This window comes from Micropterus salmoides, unplaced genomic scaffold, assembly GCF_014851395.1.
Source record: "Micropterus salmoides isolate LMB-PRFRI ecotype aquatic unplaced genomic scaffold, ASM1485139v1 Ms_hic_scaffold_23, whole genome shotgun sequence".
NCBI classification, from domain to species: domain Eukaryota; kingdom Metazoa; phylum Chordata; class Actinopteri; order Centrarchiformes; family Centrarchidae; genus Micropterus; species Micropterus salmoides.
In genome coordinates this window covers 3410724-3425847 of record NW_024041484.1, presented here as the reverse complement: position 1 = coordinate 3425847, position 15124 = coordinate 3410724, and the positions used below count along the sequence as shown (strand labels likewise).

At 41.4% G+C, this 15124-nt stretch overlaps 1 protein-coding gene across 1 annotated transcript in view; it reads left to right on the top strand.

Annotated features, from left to right (window-relative positions):
• The window catches only part of large1 (LARGE xylosyl- and glucuronyltransferase 1), a gene marked incomplete at its 5' end in the record, with an annotated part of 30219 nt that extends 15610 nt beyond the window's left edge, over positions 1–14609 (top strand). Inside the window, 5 exon segments of the mRNA XM_038738545.1 lie at positions 350–513; positions 8230–8508; positions 8673–8819; positions 9555–9750; positions 13415–14609. Coding sequence (XP_038594473.1) covers positions 350–513; positions 8230–8508; positions 8673–8819; positions 9555–9750; positions 13415–13612 — 984 coding nt within the window.
• Positions 14610–15124: the final 515 nt, after the last annotated feature.

Sequence of the window (15124 nt, the reverse complement as noted above, 5' to 3'; positions counted from 1 at the left end):
CCAGCATTCTGTATAGACTCTGTTGGTGTTTTGTAACATTCAGGCAATTGATGTGTCATATCTCAGGAGCCGGGTTTTTACAGGACTAGCCACTATGGTGTTGTAGAATTAGAAAAGGTATCAGCTCAGTGGGCAGTTAGTCACAATATAATTTTTTCATCATGGTGTGCCAGAGCCTTTTTTGCAAACACTAAATTCTAAAATGTCCTTAACTCAGTAAATCATTTGCTCGCTCGATGATATAGAATGAAGTTTTCCCGACAGAAAGTCACTGGCACTCCACAGATACAAACTGGTGAATCTTCCTAAAATGTCTTACTATTGGTGTCCCTCTCCTCTTTGCCTGCAGCTCCAGAAGACTCTGTCAGAGTTGGATGAAGATGATCCTTGCTACGAGTTTCGTCGAGAACGATTCACTGTCCATCGAACACACCTTTACTTCCTCCACTATGAGTATGAACCCAGCTCTGACAACACTGATGTTACTCTAGTCGCCCAGCTCTCTATGGACAGGTACTGTTCAACAGCCACAGTAACAAAGCTCAGATTGCTGAAAAAGTAGTTTGTTATTAAATATATTAACACTCTTCTGCATGTAAATGGAGAACTTCCTGAACTTCCCTTGTTTTGCTGTTGTTACGCAGGTGTGCTTCGGGTGTTCTGCAGGTTCAGTAGAGTATTCTCTACATAGATAATAAGTGAAAGAAAATTAGAGCACCTCCAAGGCATAGATGAAGAAGCAACTCTCTTCAGTACAAAACTATTACATCTGGTTTTTGATAAAACACCAAAGGTGCAAGCATGTGTAGATAAAACTGAAGTAGAGAAGTCCCCTATGACTCTATGAACCTTTAAGAAACATCCAGTCACAGAGCTTAAAATGATGATGTTTCTACTGCTAACAGTAAGCTGAAGAGAAAGATTATGCATGGTACAAACAAGGCCCGTTGTGTGTGAAGGAACTACAGTGAGGGATTTGGTCACAATAGTTCATGCATTTGCTCGTGGGAGGCTCATGGGTATTGTTGTACTTAAAGCCAGCCATCAAACCAAACAGAAAGAAACAACATGATTTCTCAGAAACAATGTTGATTTAATTGCAATTTATGATTTCCATAACATAAGCTTTTAATGTGATTAAATAATCCAGGGGACTCCCATGTTTGCATGTTGTGGAACACTGAGGATATCATTATATCATTACATATATATATATATATATGGCAAGGGTTAAAGGATAAAACCTGTAAAACTTGTGCAATATTCATAAATGCTTTCTTAAAAAAGTTTCAAGAAGGAATTTAAAAGACACTAACGACATAGTCTGACATTAGTCCAGGTGGGGAAAAAATAAAAACATATGACTTCATGTAAATCAGCAGAAGAATGTCCTGATTTGGGAGATCTTCTTATGCTGAAAAAAGCCTGACAGGACAACATTCTTCCCTTGAACCACAAAACAGAGATGTGCTTAAAATATTACTGCAAGACATCCAGCAGCCTGTGTAATATTTTTTTGTCAAGGAACCAACCTTACTGTGAAACAGGCTGGTAGAATTGGTTGGGCCAAAAACTGTAAGCCCAGATTTATCATTCAATTTAGTTTCATTCAGTTTTCATTCAATGACAGTTTTGGGACATCCGACATTTAATATCACTGAGGCAGGCAAAGAGATCATCTAGACTGCTGGAGTTACTGGATTGGAGAGGGACATGTAACAGTGATGGGAAAAACCATGGTTCTGAATTATCTGGCTGAGAGGAAGCGTGTACGGATATTGTAAACAAAAGACGGACCCTTGAGGAACACCACAATTAAAATGAACAACAGACGAACAGGTGAACAGAGAAGGTTCTATTGGAGAGCTTTGAACGCAGCACATGTAGAGCAGTGCCCTTAACACAAACCCAGGATTCCAGATGGTACAGGACAACTACAGGAGAACAGAGTGATCAGTTGTGTCGAAAAACAGTGCTCAAGTCTAACAGCACCGGGACTGAGCACTCACCTCTTATCAGCTGTTAAAAGTAGGTCATTGGAGACCTTCAAAAGGGCTGTGTCTGTGCTATGGAGAGCTGAGAAACCTGACTGAAAACTGTTAACAATGTTACTATTGTTCATAAGTAAGATTAAATGACTTGAAATGACTCTGTTTAGCCCCTTAGATAAAAATGTAATAGTAATAGTGGCTCCAGCTCAGGTTTTTTCAGTAACGGTTGAATAAATAGATGTTTGAAACAGAATTGTTAATATTCAATAGAATAAAATGGGTGTGGAAGTCCTCTTTTATAAATAATAATTCAATGATATAATTTGGTATAGTGTCTAAAACACAGGTAGAGGGTTACATTTGAGAAATTAATTGACCTAATGCTGAGATGTCCGTAGTTTGAAACTGGGTGAGGGTAACAAGATTACTGTTGAAGCTGGGTAGATTTCATGGATCGGGTGAAATTTCAAAGAAACTCGTGAATTTCTTTGTCGTATACCCGGTTCAAGGTCTGTACTGCATGGTCCACTGAGAACAGAGTTGATTACCTTAAATAAGATCATTGAATATTAAGTCTGCCAATCTTTTACTGCTTTCTGTTTGTTTGCCATATATTCTTTAAGACTACTGTGAATGAAAGCAGACTTGGTTAACTTCTGTTTGCGATCACATTTTCGGGGGTTGAGTGTGTGATCATTTAGCCAGGGGAGGGTGTTTGAGCTTAGCTTTCTGATTTTCACTGGAGCAAATGTGGTCAACCATGGAAAGACAGTGACTGCTGTTGAAGGGCAACATACATGGATATTAAACCCCCCAGATAAGTTCTCTGTCACACTTACATAAAACTTCTGATACCACTTGCCTCTCTGAATTTGCATCTCTATTCTGACATTCATGACACAAATACTTCACCACCTTTGAAGGTAACTGCTCAACCACTCACCATAAATAGCTTCACAGAGAAACGGTGCATGCCTTTATTCCCAATTATATCCCCAAAACTCACCACAACACACAACATCCCCAGAGCTCATCAGATTGCTATTACTGGGCATCCTGGGGAGTGCAGAGAGGAAGAGGTGCAGTTCAATAGAAACTAATTTACTCTTCATGGTGCTGCTGTTACTAGCCATATTGAATGTTTTGGCTGCACCCGCTGATACGTTTCCTATTCTGTCCGTGTACGTGCACACATATGAAAGCCCTCTGAGAATCCTGTCGTAGAATGTAGCCTACGTGAGCAACTAATCACGTTTATGCTCCATGAGACATCGGGCATACTGACAGCTCTGCAGTATCTGATGAGCTGAACAACATTCAGCTTTTAGTGGCTTTGAAACAGCCCACTGTCAGATTTAATAAAGAGCATTATGTTATTTCTGGAGATACAAAGAAAATCCAGGGACTTTAGCATCAAACATCATCAATCTGCCATTTATATGGTAATGTTGGTATTTGTTTCGTCGTTTCAACAGTGAGCAGGGGGAGTATAAACAAACTTTTGCAATGAGTGTTTCATTTATGTGAACACCCAATTCCTCCTGAATTTGAAAGGTCCATATATTGAGTAGTTTTATGTATCTGCTACCTTTTCCTCTGTCTCTCTTCTCATAATGACATTGGGTCGTTTGAATTACTCAAGGTTATCCCTGCAGACATTTTATTTAGACTGAATAAATGTCTTGATTTAAGTCCTCCAATGTTCTCACTGCTTAGGACAAGTCCCAACGGAGGGCATTAAAACGTTATTTATCTTTGAAACTGCTTAGTTTATTTTTTTCATCACTACACTTTTGATTAATCAGATTTCTAGAGCTATAGTGCTCATTTACATCTGAAAATAGTACAGAAAAATGTATTTGCACGTCTTTGTGAAGCAAAAAGCTTGGTAATGTAGGGAATACTTGCACTCTGGTTTGCTAACCAGACTCTAAGAAAACACTGTTTGGTCCGGGAAGCATATCTGGACCAACGAGTGACTGTAAACTATACAGAACAGTTATATATAACTGGATGGTGACACACAGGGTGTGGTGGAAGAAGTACTGAGATCTCTCACTTGAAACTGAGACCATATAAGTCCACTGAGTCAAACTGAGACCATGTAAGTTTAAAGGAGAAATCTGTCTTTGGTGGAACTGCCAGACCTAACCAGACAGTGCAGGATGTTGGTGTCTACTTTACCTTCAGCACTGGAAAAGCTTGTGTTTTTTTTAATAATAAAATCTTACAACTGTGAAATACATTTAGCGGAGTAAAGAGAACAATATTCTCATCTGAAATGAATAAAAGTATAAAGTAGTATAGAATGGAATACTCAAGTCAAATACAGTAACCCAAAATTGTATGTAAGTACAATACTTTTGGGCCCTTAAATATCCACACTGTAGAGATGGTTTGCAGTTGGCCAAAGGTCACCAAAGTTGAATTTCTTGCAATCATCAGAGTGCAGCAATTCAGGGAATTGATTTTTGTCTGAAATTCTGGGGTTGGCGAGGCCCTTGTTGCTGTGGAACAGCTCCTTGGTAGTTATGCTTGTGGAATCAGTATACTTGTGAAGAAGTGTTTGTGAGATTGTCAGATTAACAAACCTCTCCCCACACCTTTCCAGCGTTGTAAGTGGGGGGCTGTGTTAAATGATTTTTCAGATTTTCAGTAGGAGGGGCTGGCCAGGATTCAAGCATGAATGTGACGGCTGACGTGTCAGCGTGAGTTCGTGTTTAGAATAAACAACTGACAGATGTGGTACGTTTTATTCAGTTAAATCTGAAACGTGGATGGAAATACTCTTACAGAAGGATAAGCAGGATAAACAGTTTGATCCATATGAAGGGGTTTATTTAAAACAGCTCAGCTGCTATTGACTCTGTTGACTGAAGAAAAAAAACATGGAGGCCTAGCTCATATCTGATTACAACTTACTTTGTGGTGTTCACAAGTTCAAATTATGCATGAGTACTTTCTGTGTACCTTTTATCTCCTTACCTCCACAGGTTGATAGGGGGTTAGTTGCCACTCTACGCACATAAGAGGGCACCAAAGTTCATTTCAATAAAATATAAAACAATGTATTTAGAAGGTAAAGTCACCCAGCTGCATTAAAAAGTTCTGCATAAATGCACCTGGGAATGTTCTAGGGCTGGGCGATTAATAACATTTTATTCTTAATTATGATTTAGGCTTGGATTGTGAGAACTAGACAATTGAGATAAAAACAATTATGTGCCATATTCCATTTTTACAATGATTCTCTTGTTTTGTCTTGTGTTAAAAATTCAGTGCAGCCCTTTCCTTTACAGCGGAGGCTCCGCCCCTCACTGAAAACCCAACCTCCCTCTCAGCAGTTTGTGGCATATTTAGTTCAACTCAAGCCAACATGATGGGGGGGTTTAACTGCTATAACTTGCAAGTCACCATTATTAACTTAAACTTACCACATTTTACACTGCATAATTTAGCCTAGCAGCTAGTGGATTTTTCGCCTTGACATAGCTTACATATTATATATACCAGGGCTGGACTGGGACAAAAAATCGGCCCTGGCATTTTTGGCCGAGCCAGCCCACCAAAATCGATACCCCTCACCAATACACCATCGGGTCAGATTAGGGGTGTGATGACAAACTGAGACGTAACATTTGCACTAGATTGGTGTCCATGACTAAAAGACAAGAATATATTTTAATAGACCATTGATATTTATAGATAGGGTAAATATTTGATAGGGGGTCTGGGCGTCCACCCCCAGGAGATTTTTAGCATTAAACACTTAATTTCCTCCTATTCTGGAGATATTTTCTGCACCAATTTATTGTGGAAAAGTCTTCATTTTTATAAAGGGAAGCACAAAATTCAGGTGGCAGGTGACAATTCACAATATACAAATATAATAACATGCAGTAATCAGTAGCTTATTATTGTTTTTTGCTTAAGTTACTTTTTTTGGACAACGCAGAGGTTTCTTCTATATTTACATTGCATTGCAAGAAACAGAGAGCAGGGGGCGTGGGGGCCAGTAAGAGATGCGATTGGGCCAGCCCAATGTCAGTATAGAAAATTACCCAATGGGCCGCTGTCCATGCGTTATGGGCCGATTGTTGGCCCATTTTTTTTGGCCCACCGGTTTTGCCCGGTATGCCAGATTATCAGTCCAGCCCTGATTTATACTTATTTATATTTTTCTTACTCACCGTTGGTTTAAGTAACCGCATCTCCCATTGTTTCCTAAGCCAATGAGTAATCTTCTTAAATAATCATGATCTCAATATTCATGATTTTGATTTTTGCCATAATGGAGTAGCCCTAGTAGTCTCACTGCTGGACACTGTATTTCTTTTTCTATATAGCCTATTTTTTGTTGGACTATTTAACGCATTTTGTCTGTGCCATTCAGTTGCTATGTCTAGTTGTGTTTAGCAGCTCTTCTAAACTTTTAGTCGAGTTGAAGGCACACAGTCACGTCAGGATTTTGAGGTAGGAAGTTTATCCTTTACATTTACCATATTTTTCATACTTTAACCACAACAGAATAACTGTTAAAATCATTTTCACCAGAGATGATTTAAAAAGGTATTTTCTCCCTTTTCACTATGGCCAGCAGTTGGAAGTTGGAAGTAAAATGTGTGCTTGCGTTAATAAAAGATTTAGAAGAAGAAGATATGTTTTAGATGTCACTGATTCTGCAGCCTCAGATCTTCAGACAGGGAGTTCCAAAGCTGAGACTGCAAAAGCCCAGTCTCCAGCCCGCCTGTCTGAGGATCTGAGGTTGCACTCTAGCTCACAGCTGAGCTGCTAATCATTAGTGTAACTGGGAGATGAAACATGAAGTGCTTCGAATGTGATCAGTAAAATCAGTTCTCAAACTAACTGGTAACCAGTGAAGAGAGGCTTAAACAGGAGGGTTATAATCTCTTCTTCTCCTATTTTTTGAAAGCTTTCTAGCAGCTGAAGGGGTGATTTTTGGCTTAACCCTGAATACAGTGAACTGCAATAATAACTGAAACTGACTAGTGAGGGACATGTTCCTTTGAGGATGATTGCTTTTCATTATAGATATCCAATGTACTGTATCATCATCTAAAACATTGACATGGGATTTGCAGAGCAGATTGATGCTGCCAGGGGAATCCACCTTTTGATTTAAATGACCCCATGGTAGGTTAAGTCAATACTGTCAGTATGTTGCATCTTCTGCTCAATAAACATAGATGCCTCTAGGGGCTGCTAGCTGACTTTAGACTTTGTCTTGTTTTAATGAGCCCATGGTGGCTCTGTGGAGGGAAATTAATCCAAAACAGTGTCAGACGCAAATAACACGACCTCACCTTCAGATAGAATACAAATGAACTGTAGAGGTACTGTAGTGGGAAGCATGCAGATGAACTGAAAGGGGGAGAAGGAAAGAAGATTGTCAAAATTTGGACAATGACATTCATGCATTCACTTCCCCTCTCCAGCATCACCACTTTACAGCAGATCCACTGCATATTCAAAGTGAGTGACGCTGAGCAGGCCAGCCTGACCGAAAATGTTTCTGAAGCTCGACTCTTCAAAGCAAAGCCGAGTCTCCTGCTAAGGCAGGCTCTTTTCATTTATGTAACAAATATAAAACAAATATCAGTACCTCATTAGCATATCAAGTCCAAGGTTCAGTATCTCATTATTCCGTACCTTAACCCTAACCCAAAATGCATATAAAGCTGTGGGCAACAACGGCCAAGTGTAATAGTTGTGTTGTGTCACATGCCTCACGTTTTGCAACAAACCCAAACAGAAACAGCTGCAGGGCTAAAAACTTTGTTAATAGCAGCCACCAGAACGCAATCATCACATCTTAGGAAAAAGACACTATTCCATTTTGTGTTGCCATTTTTGTTGTTAATGAGTTGTTTCATGTGTTGTGGCGTTGGAGCTTATTTGATATTGGAATGTTTAGGAACAGCTATTGGTTAGGGCTTGGTATTTAACCTCAATACCTTTTTACATTTACATTTTTATTAATTTAGCTTTAATCCAAAGTGACTTACAATTGCTAAGTATGTCCGACGTCACATGCCTCTGGAGCAAGTACCCGGGTCTCTCACACCAAAGCCATGTGTCCTGTCCCATCACCACCCCCAATGCCAATGACCAAAATGTGTTCGTAACATAGTGTATCTAAAATTCTCAGGTAACCTAAGCTGACATACACCAAAAAAAAGTCATTTTCATGACTTGTCCCTGTGCCCGCCCTTTGCAGGCTTCAGATGTTGGAGGCCATCTGTAAGCACTGGGAAGGCCCCATCAGCCTGGCCCTGTACCTGTCCGACGCTGAGGCCCAGCAGTTCCTGCGCTACGCTCAGGGCTCAGAGGTGCTGATGAGCCGCGGGAACGTCGGTTACCACATTGTCTACAAAGAGGGACAGTTCTACCCAGTCAACCTGCTTCGAAATGTGGCCATGCGGCAGGTCAACACACCCTACATGTTCCTATCAGACATCGACTTCTTGCCCATGTATGGCCTCTATGAGTATCTCAGGTAAGAGGAGAAAGGAAATTAGATTGGAGCCAGCTAAGTGGGCAGTGACACCTTTTAATATCCTTATATTTTAGAGAGACAATTATAATTTTGTAGGAGCTTTTGTACATGGACTGTAGTACTATTACAGTATGGAATCTTCTCTTATGTGTGTGTGTCTGCAGGAAGTCAGTGGTGCAGCTGGACATGGCCAACACCAAGAAAGCTCTGGTGGTTCCAGCCTTTGAGACGCTGCGATATCGTCTGTCTTACCCAAAGTCCAAGGCTGAGCTGCTGTCTCAGCTGGACATGGGCACGCTATTCACCTTCAGGTGAACAACTTCTCTGTTTCTGTAGCTAGCAATGTTCAAGAATCTTCAGGTTTTCATTTAACGAAACACTACAGGAGCTCTTTTCATTTCCCTGTCCGTGTTAAAAGTTGTGTAGATCAGTAATATTGATTCATATATTTTACCATTCATTAATTCAGATCTCTTCTCAATCCTCAGGGGCTCACTGGTAGAGACACACTTGCACTTGTGCTGAGCAGACCACAAAAATCTAATAAAATTGAGAAAAGATAATAAACCATTAAAATGACATGACACTGGGATGTACAGTTAAATTGTTGGAATGCTACTGTAAACTTTATCATGAAAAATTAGCAAACACAAACAATCAGAGGTTTCTTCTATATTTACATTGCATTGCAAGAAACAGAGAGCAGGGGGCGTGGGGGCCAGTAAGAGATGCGATTGGGCCAGCCCATTGTCAGTATAGAAAATTACCCAATGGGCCGCTGTCCATGCGTTATGGGCCGATTGTTGGCCCATTTTTTAAAAAGAGTTATATAAATGAATAATTTACGTTACACCAGCCCCCTTTCATATCTGTGGAGAATACACTACTGGAGTGACATTGATGTTCAGTATTCCCTGAGACACAAATCATCTTCTCAACAATTTCTGGCAAACACCAAGTAGCCACAGCTCAGTAAAAGTCCACAGTACACAAATAACAGTGAAAAAACATCTCTCCAACAATAGTTTTCTTTTCTCTCCTTTCAGGTACCATGTGTGGACTAAAGGCCACGCACCAACTAACTTTGCCAAATGGCGGACGGCCACCACCCCCTATAGGGTGCAGTGGGAAGCCGATTTTGAGCCCTACGTCATGGTGAGGAGGGACAGTCCTGAGTACGATCGCCGCTTTGTGGGCTTCGGCTGGAACAAGGTGGCTCACATCATGGAGCTGGATGCACAGGTAACTTACTCAACTATTACTGTCTATTTACCTGTCTAAACTGTCTGCTTAATGTCTCAGAATACATCTTCTCAACACGTTATGGTGTCTGCAGTTCATGAAAGGTAGAGGAAATCAGAAGTTCTGTGATTCACACATTTATTGCTGTTGCACAGCTCCACAGCTAATGCCCCTGCAGAAAAGTCACCAGGCATCTAATTATGATTAGGCTGTATTATTAAAGCCTTATTGAGCTGTCTTATAGTCTTATGTCTAGGTATGGATGACCTACTCAATATCTGTCTTTGAAATTACATATTTAATGAAATGCCAAGTTATAATGAGACAGCCCTTTATATAGACAGCCTCACTAATCTTCTCAAAAAGTGTGATTGCTAAATGTTTTGGTTCCTAATTTCTGCTGGTTCTGCAGTAAATGTAACTGATGGAAAAATTTGATCACTAAAACAGCACCATATAACATTTTATTATATTAACAAAGGATCCTATTTCTATAAGTAATGTAAGATGATCACGAACTTTGCAATTCCCCTCAGCTCTACAAAGCATTTTAGCATTTTCCAGCTGATTGTTTTGGTTTTTCCGTCCACAAACTCTGCTGTCATTATTTCCAGCAGAAGCAGGCAGCTGTTTTCAGTGATAAAGCTCTGATAAACCCACTGTGCACTACCTGCCCATCACCAAACAGCAGCTCAGCTTACCTTAATTTACCAGCTTAATTTTATGTGTCTTAGTCCCAAAACTAAAGTCTTAACAAAAGTCAGAGGATCCCAAATAATTCAAGTTAATCAGATACATCATCTGGGAACCATGAATATCTGTACAAAGTCTGTCAGTATATGCTGAGATTTTTCACCTGCTGGTAATCTCATATGTCCCCTGACATCACCAAATTTCATGGAAAACCATCAAATGTTTTTGAGATTTCAGTAAAAAAACAGCCTCATGGTTTTGCTAGTGGTTTAGTCTGGGAATCACCAAAGTCAGTAGGACCATAAACTACTGTACAAAATATGACGGCAATGCATTGAACAGGTGTTATTTTTTTATTTAAACAGCTTGCACGATACAAACTATTATATCATTTATTATGGTACCTACACTCAGTTGTGTGTTGAATAGTTTATATCTATGAAGATTCTCAGTCATCCAGGTCATAGTTATCCAATGAAGGTTAAAGTCAAGGGCAACTGGACTTGGTTGAAGATACTGGATACTGGCTAAGAGTTTATTAAAATATATTTACTTATATTTTACTTATATAGGCAAATTTTTTATGAGTGTAGTTTTATTTTGGCATTGTAAAGCAATGTTGTCCATTTGGACGGGAGACATGCAGCAGCAGTAAATAAATTAATTAAACTGGACTTGGTTGAAGATACTAGAAGATGTTTCGTCCCTCATCCAAGAGACTTCTTCAGTTCTGACTGACTGGCAGGGAAACTCAGCTATTGAACCTCTCTGGGATCATTAGCTAGGATCGATGATACCGCGGGTTCGTTAGTGCTCCTGGCTGTGGTAATGACAGTCGTCATGGTCGTTAGAGCCACCGGTGGCCAAGTCTGAACGACTCATCGTTGGCATCTTCACCTGAGGCCAATAGGTTACGTTTGTTGAGTTTCCTGGGAAGTGATGAAAGGACAGCATTGTAAGTGGGGGATAAGTGGTGGCGTAGACCCCCTCCCCTGTTCAATGACGGCTTCTCGACCCTGGTGTAGATGCTTCCTTGACACCTCTTTCAAACCATCCATCTTCTCTGTCTGAAATGTGCACCTGGTGGTCCTCAAACGAGTGTCCTCAGGAGTGCCCTGCAGAGTCTTGACCTGAGGAGTTGGCCCTTCTGTGTTGAGCCATGCGTTTGTGTAGTGGTTGTTTAGTCTCCCCAATATACAGGTCTGTGCATTCCTCACTGCATTGGACCGCATACACTAGATTGCTTTTCTTGTGTTTGGGTGTGCGGTCTTTGGGGTGGACCAGCATCTGTCTTAGTGTGTTCTTGGGTTTAAAAAACACAGGGATGTTGTGTTTGTTGAAAATCCTCCTGAGTTTCTCTGATACTCCAGACACGTATGGAATCACGTTTGACCTTCTTCTCCTCTTCTTCCTGGATCTTGTGGCTGTTTTCACAAAGGTCCATTAAGGGTATCCACAGGCTGTAAGTGCCCCCTTCAGGTGGTTCTAACTGTTGTTGTGGACATCTTCTCGCGTGAACTTGATGTCCACAGAGTTGATGTGTTCTGTGAAGTGTCATCCAGTATCTGTACCAGTGGCTCGGTGCTGTTCCTCTGAAAGAGTTGAGGGCTTTTCCCTCCACTTCTTCCATGTAGATGTTTGCCACAATAGGTGACACTGGCGAGCCCATGGCACAGCCATGCTTTTGTCTGTAGAAATCTCCGTTGTACTGGAAATAGGTGGTGTTTAGACAGAGGTGGAGTAATTTACAGATCTGGTCAGGGCTGAGGCTGGTTCTGTTGTCCAGGGTGTAGTCGTGTAGTAGCCATTTCCTTATGGATTCTATTGGTGGGGATGCAGGTGAACAAAGAGGTCACATCATAGGACACCATAGTTTCATCTGGGGCAGTTTCAGTTTCTTTGTTTACAAAGTCAATGGAGTTTTGGATGTGGTGGGGCAAGTTACCAACCAAAGGGGCTAAGATGGTGGATATGTAAAGTCTCTTGGATGAGGGACGAAACGTCTTCTTCAACCAAGTCCAGTTGCCCTTGATCTCAACCTTCGTTGGATGAATAGTTTATAGTTTTTCCATTATTTGCAATCAGCATGACGCCTAAAGTCCACTGACCCCTAATGGCCGCGAATCGTGGCCATTATAGTCAATACTCGTAAGTCCACCAGACGCAGCCCAGAAGCATCTCTCCGCTTCGCGGAGAATAGGTAGCCAGCCTATTTTGACGCAGGCTGCATTAAGCAGCACAGAGCTGATTGAACCATTTAACTACGTAGCCTACTTAATCATAGTGGAAGCACAAAATGCAAACACTGATTACCAGATCAACAAAATCTAAACATGTCAGCAAAATCGGCGCAGCCGTAACATGCCTTATCCAGACACAGTGGACTTGAGAGTGATGAATGCTACGTTCAGTTGAGAATTGTCCCCTTTTGGTTGCTTGTAACAGAAGCTCGTAACTCTTGACATTGGCAAACTCTTTTACATGGACGTAATTTGTGCCGCCTTTACTTCCTCAACAGTAAAATAAACAACAAAAACAGTAATACCACTGAAGAAATTGTTGATATGATTGTTTTTCAATTTTAATTAACAAGGTGATGTTAATCAGGGTTACCTTACTGAAGAACTTACAATGTAGCAGTACAGTCAGACTTCCAATCACACTTCACATAAAACATTCAGCTGGTGCAACATGCCGAAATATTATCAAGATCAAGAGTTGATAGAGTTATAATTGGACTTACATCTATCAGGCAGATATAATAATGTCTCCAGATTAATGCTAATGTTACGATGTGTCTGCTGGATGGTTGAATAATAGGTCAGATGCTGTGTTTACAGGTTGTTCAGCTGCCCCTTTGTGGCCCATAACACAACCAGTGCAACTTTATATTAGGTGTTGTAATAAAGAAGCCCGGTGGTTGTAGTAGTCAGCCGTCCTGAAAGTTCTTCCTGTCCTCTTCTCTCCACAGGAGTACGAGTTTGTGGTTCTGCCCAATGCCTACATGATCCACATGCCTCATGCGCCCAGCTTCGACATCACCAAGTTCCGCTCCAACAAGCAGTACCGGGTCTGCCTCAAGACCCTGAAGGAGGAGTTCCAGCAGAACATGTCGCGACGCTATGGCTTCGCCGCCCTAAAATACATGACAGCTGAGAACAACAGCTAGCCACCACTGCAGACCCTCACACCCCCAGCCTTGAACAAATGACACACTCCAGGACAGGACAACAGGAAACGGATACTTTTAGTCCCTCAGAATTTGTTAGAACGTTTGACCGTCAGTGTGGAACTGCAAGGGTCTTTATGTCCATTCTTTGTCCTCTGCTGTGGATGGAAGAGATAATCCAGGAGGAGATCCCTTCTTCCAGGATGTTTAAGCTGTGATCATACAAGTGACTGCTAGGTCCAGGCCACTGTTGTGTGGGCCCCGAGCTCTTGGCCCTGAAATTTGACAGACGGCAGGCAATCAATGCATTGCCATATTTGTAAGAGCAGTGACAGAATCGTGGACTGCGTGTGTAACTATATGTATGTATGCGTGTTCGTGTGTGTACATGCAGGTAGATGAAAAGTGTGACTGTGTATGTGTCCCTCCAGGACAGCACTTAGCTAAAAGCCTGAGGAGAGCTGAAAATATTGTGGGCCTGCATTCTGTTTGCACGCCAACAAAGTGCCAACAAAAAGCAGCGGCAGTTTGACTGACAGCACACCCCACATTAAACGCACATTGTCATCGGGTGGCATGATAAGCCAAAGCAGCAGCGTCCACACAGATTTTCACATTGTGATGAGCGACACACACTCAGATATTGAGGTGATCAGCCGACCAGCCGACCAGCTGCTGCTGCTTAATTTGTTTGACAGTTGATACAGATCAGAATAAATCCTCCCCTTCGTATATTAAGGGAAGTTAAGTGCAGGGACGGCGGGAGGTCGTCCATGCGCTTGATATTCAGGGTCTTCACATCAGCCCGAGCGTGCTGAGATTGTTTCCAGAGTTTTGTTACTGCTAAAGAATCTGACAGCAGCTGGTGCAGTGTGCTTTTTTGTGTGTTTTAAATTGATGCCAGTGTGCTCTGCACAAACACCTGCTGGAAGTCGGTTTGTGAAGCTGCCACCCCACCACATGAGGCGAAGCACCAATCAGTGAGCTCTCTGTTTACGTTTTTTCTTTCCAACAATCAGTATTATTTATCAGTGTGTTTACAGGCCTGATGAGTGTCTCCTCCGCAACATCATCAGGAGCATCTGAGGAGGAGAGTGGTGAAAATCAACCACTTGCAGTCAGGAGAAAGTCACAGACACTTTTTTTTTCCTCCCGCTTCTTTCTTTCTCACTCTGGCCTCTAGTTTGACGACCATTATAGTGGAGTCAAAAACGCTTGTGGTGTGTGTTCTCCATTTGTGTTGCTACATGGTCACGCTGGATGGACATTGGGTGTGATATGAATATTTGCCTGCGCGTTCAGCTCTTACTACTGCTGTGACGACACCTGACAGACACAACTCTGCCCAGTTATCTAGACTCTTAAGAGGACACAAAGACTGACAGTCACTATATTACACTGTTACCATATGACAAAAATATCATAAAAGCACTGTTTTGTATCTACATCATAATGTATGTTACGATATGATGAGATAAAAACTAAAGTTAGTTGAGGTGAATGGAATACAGA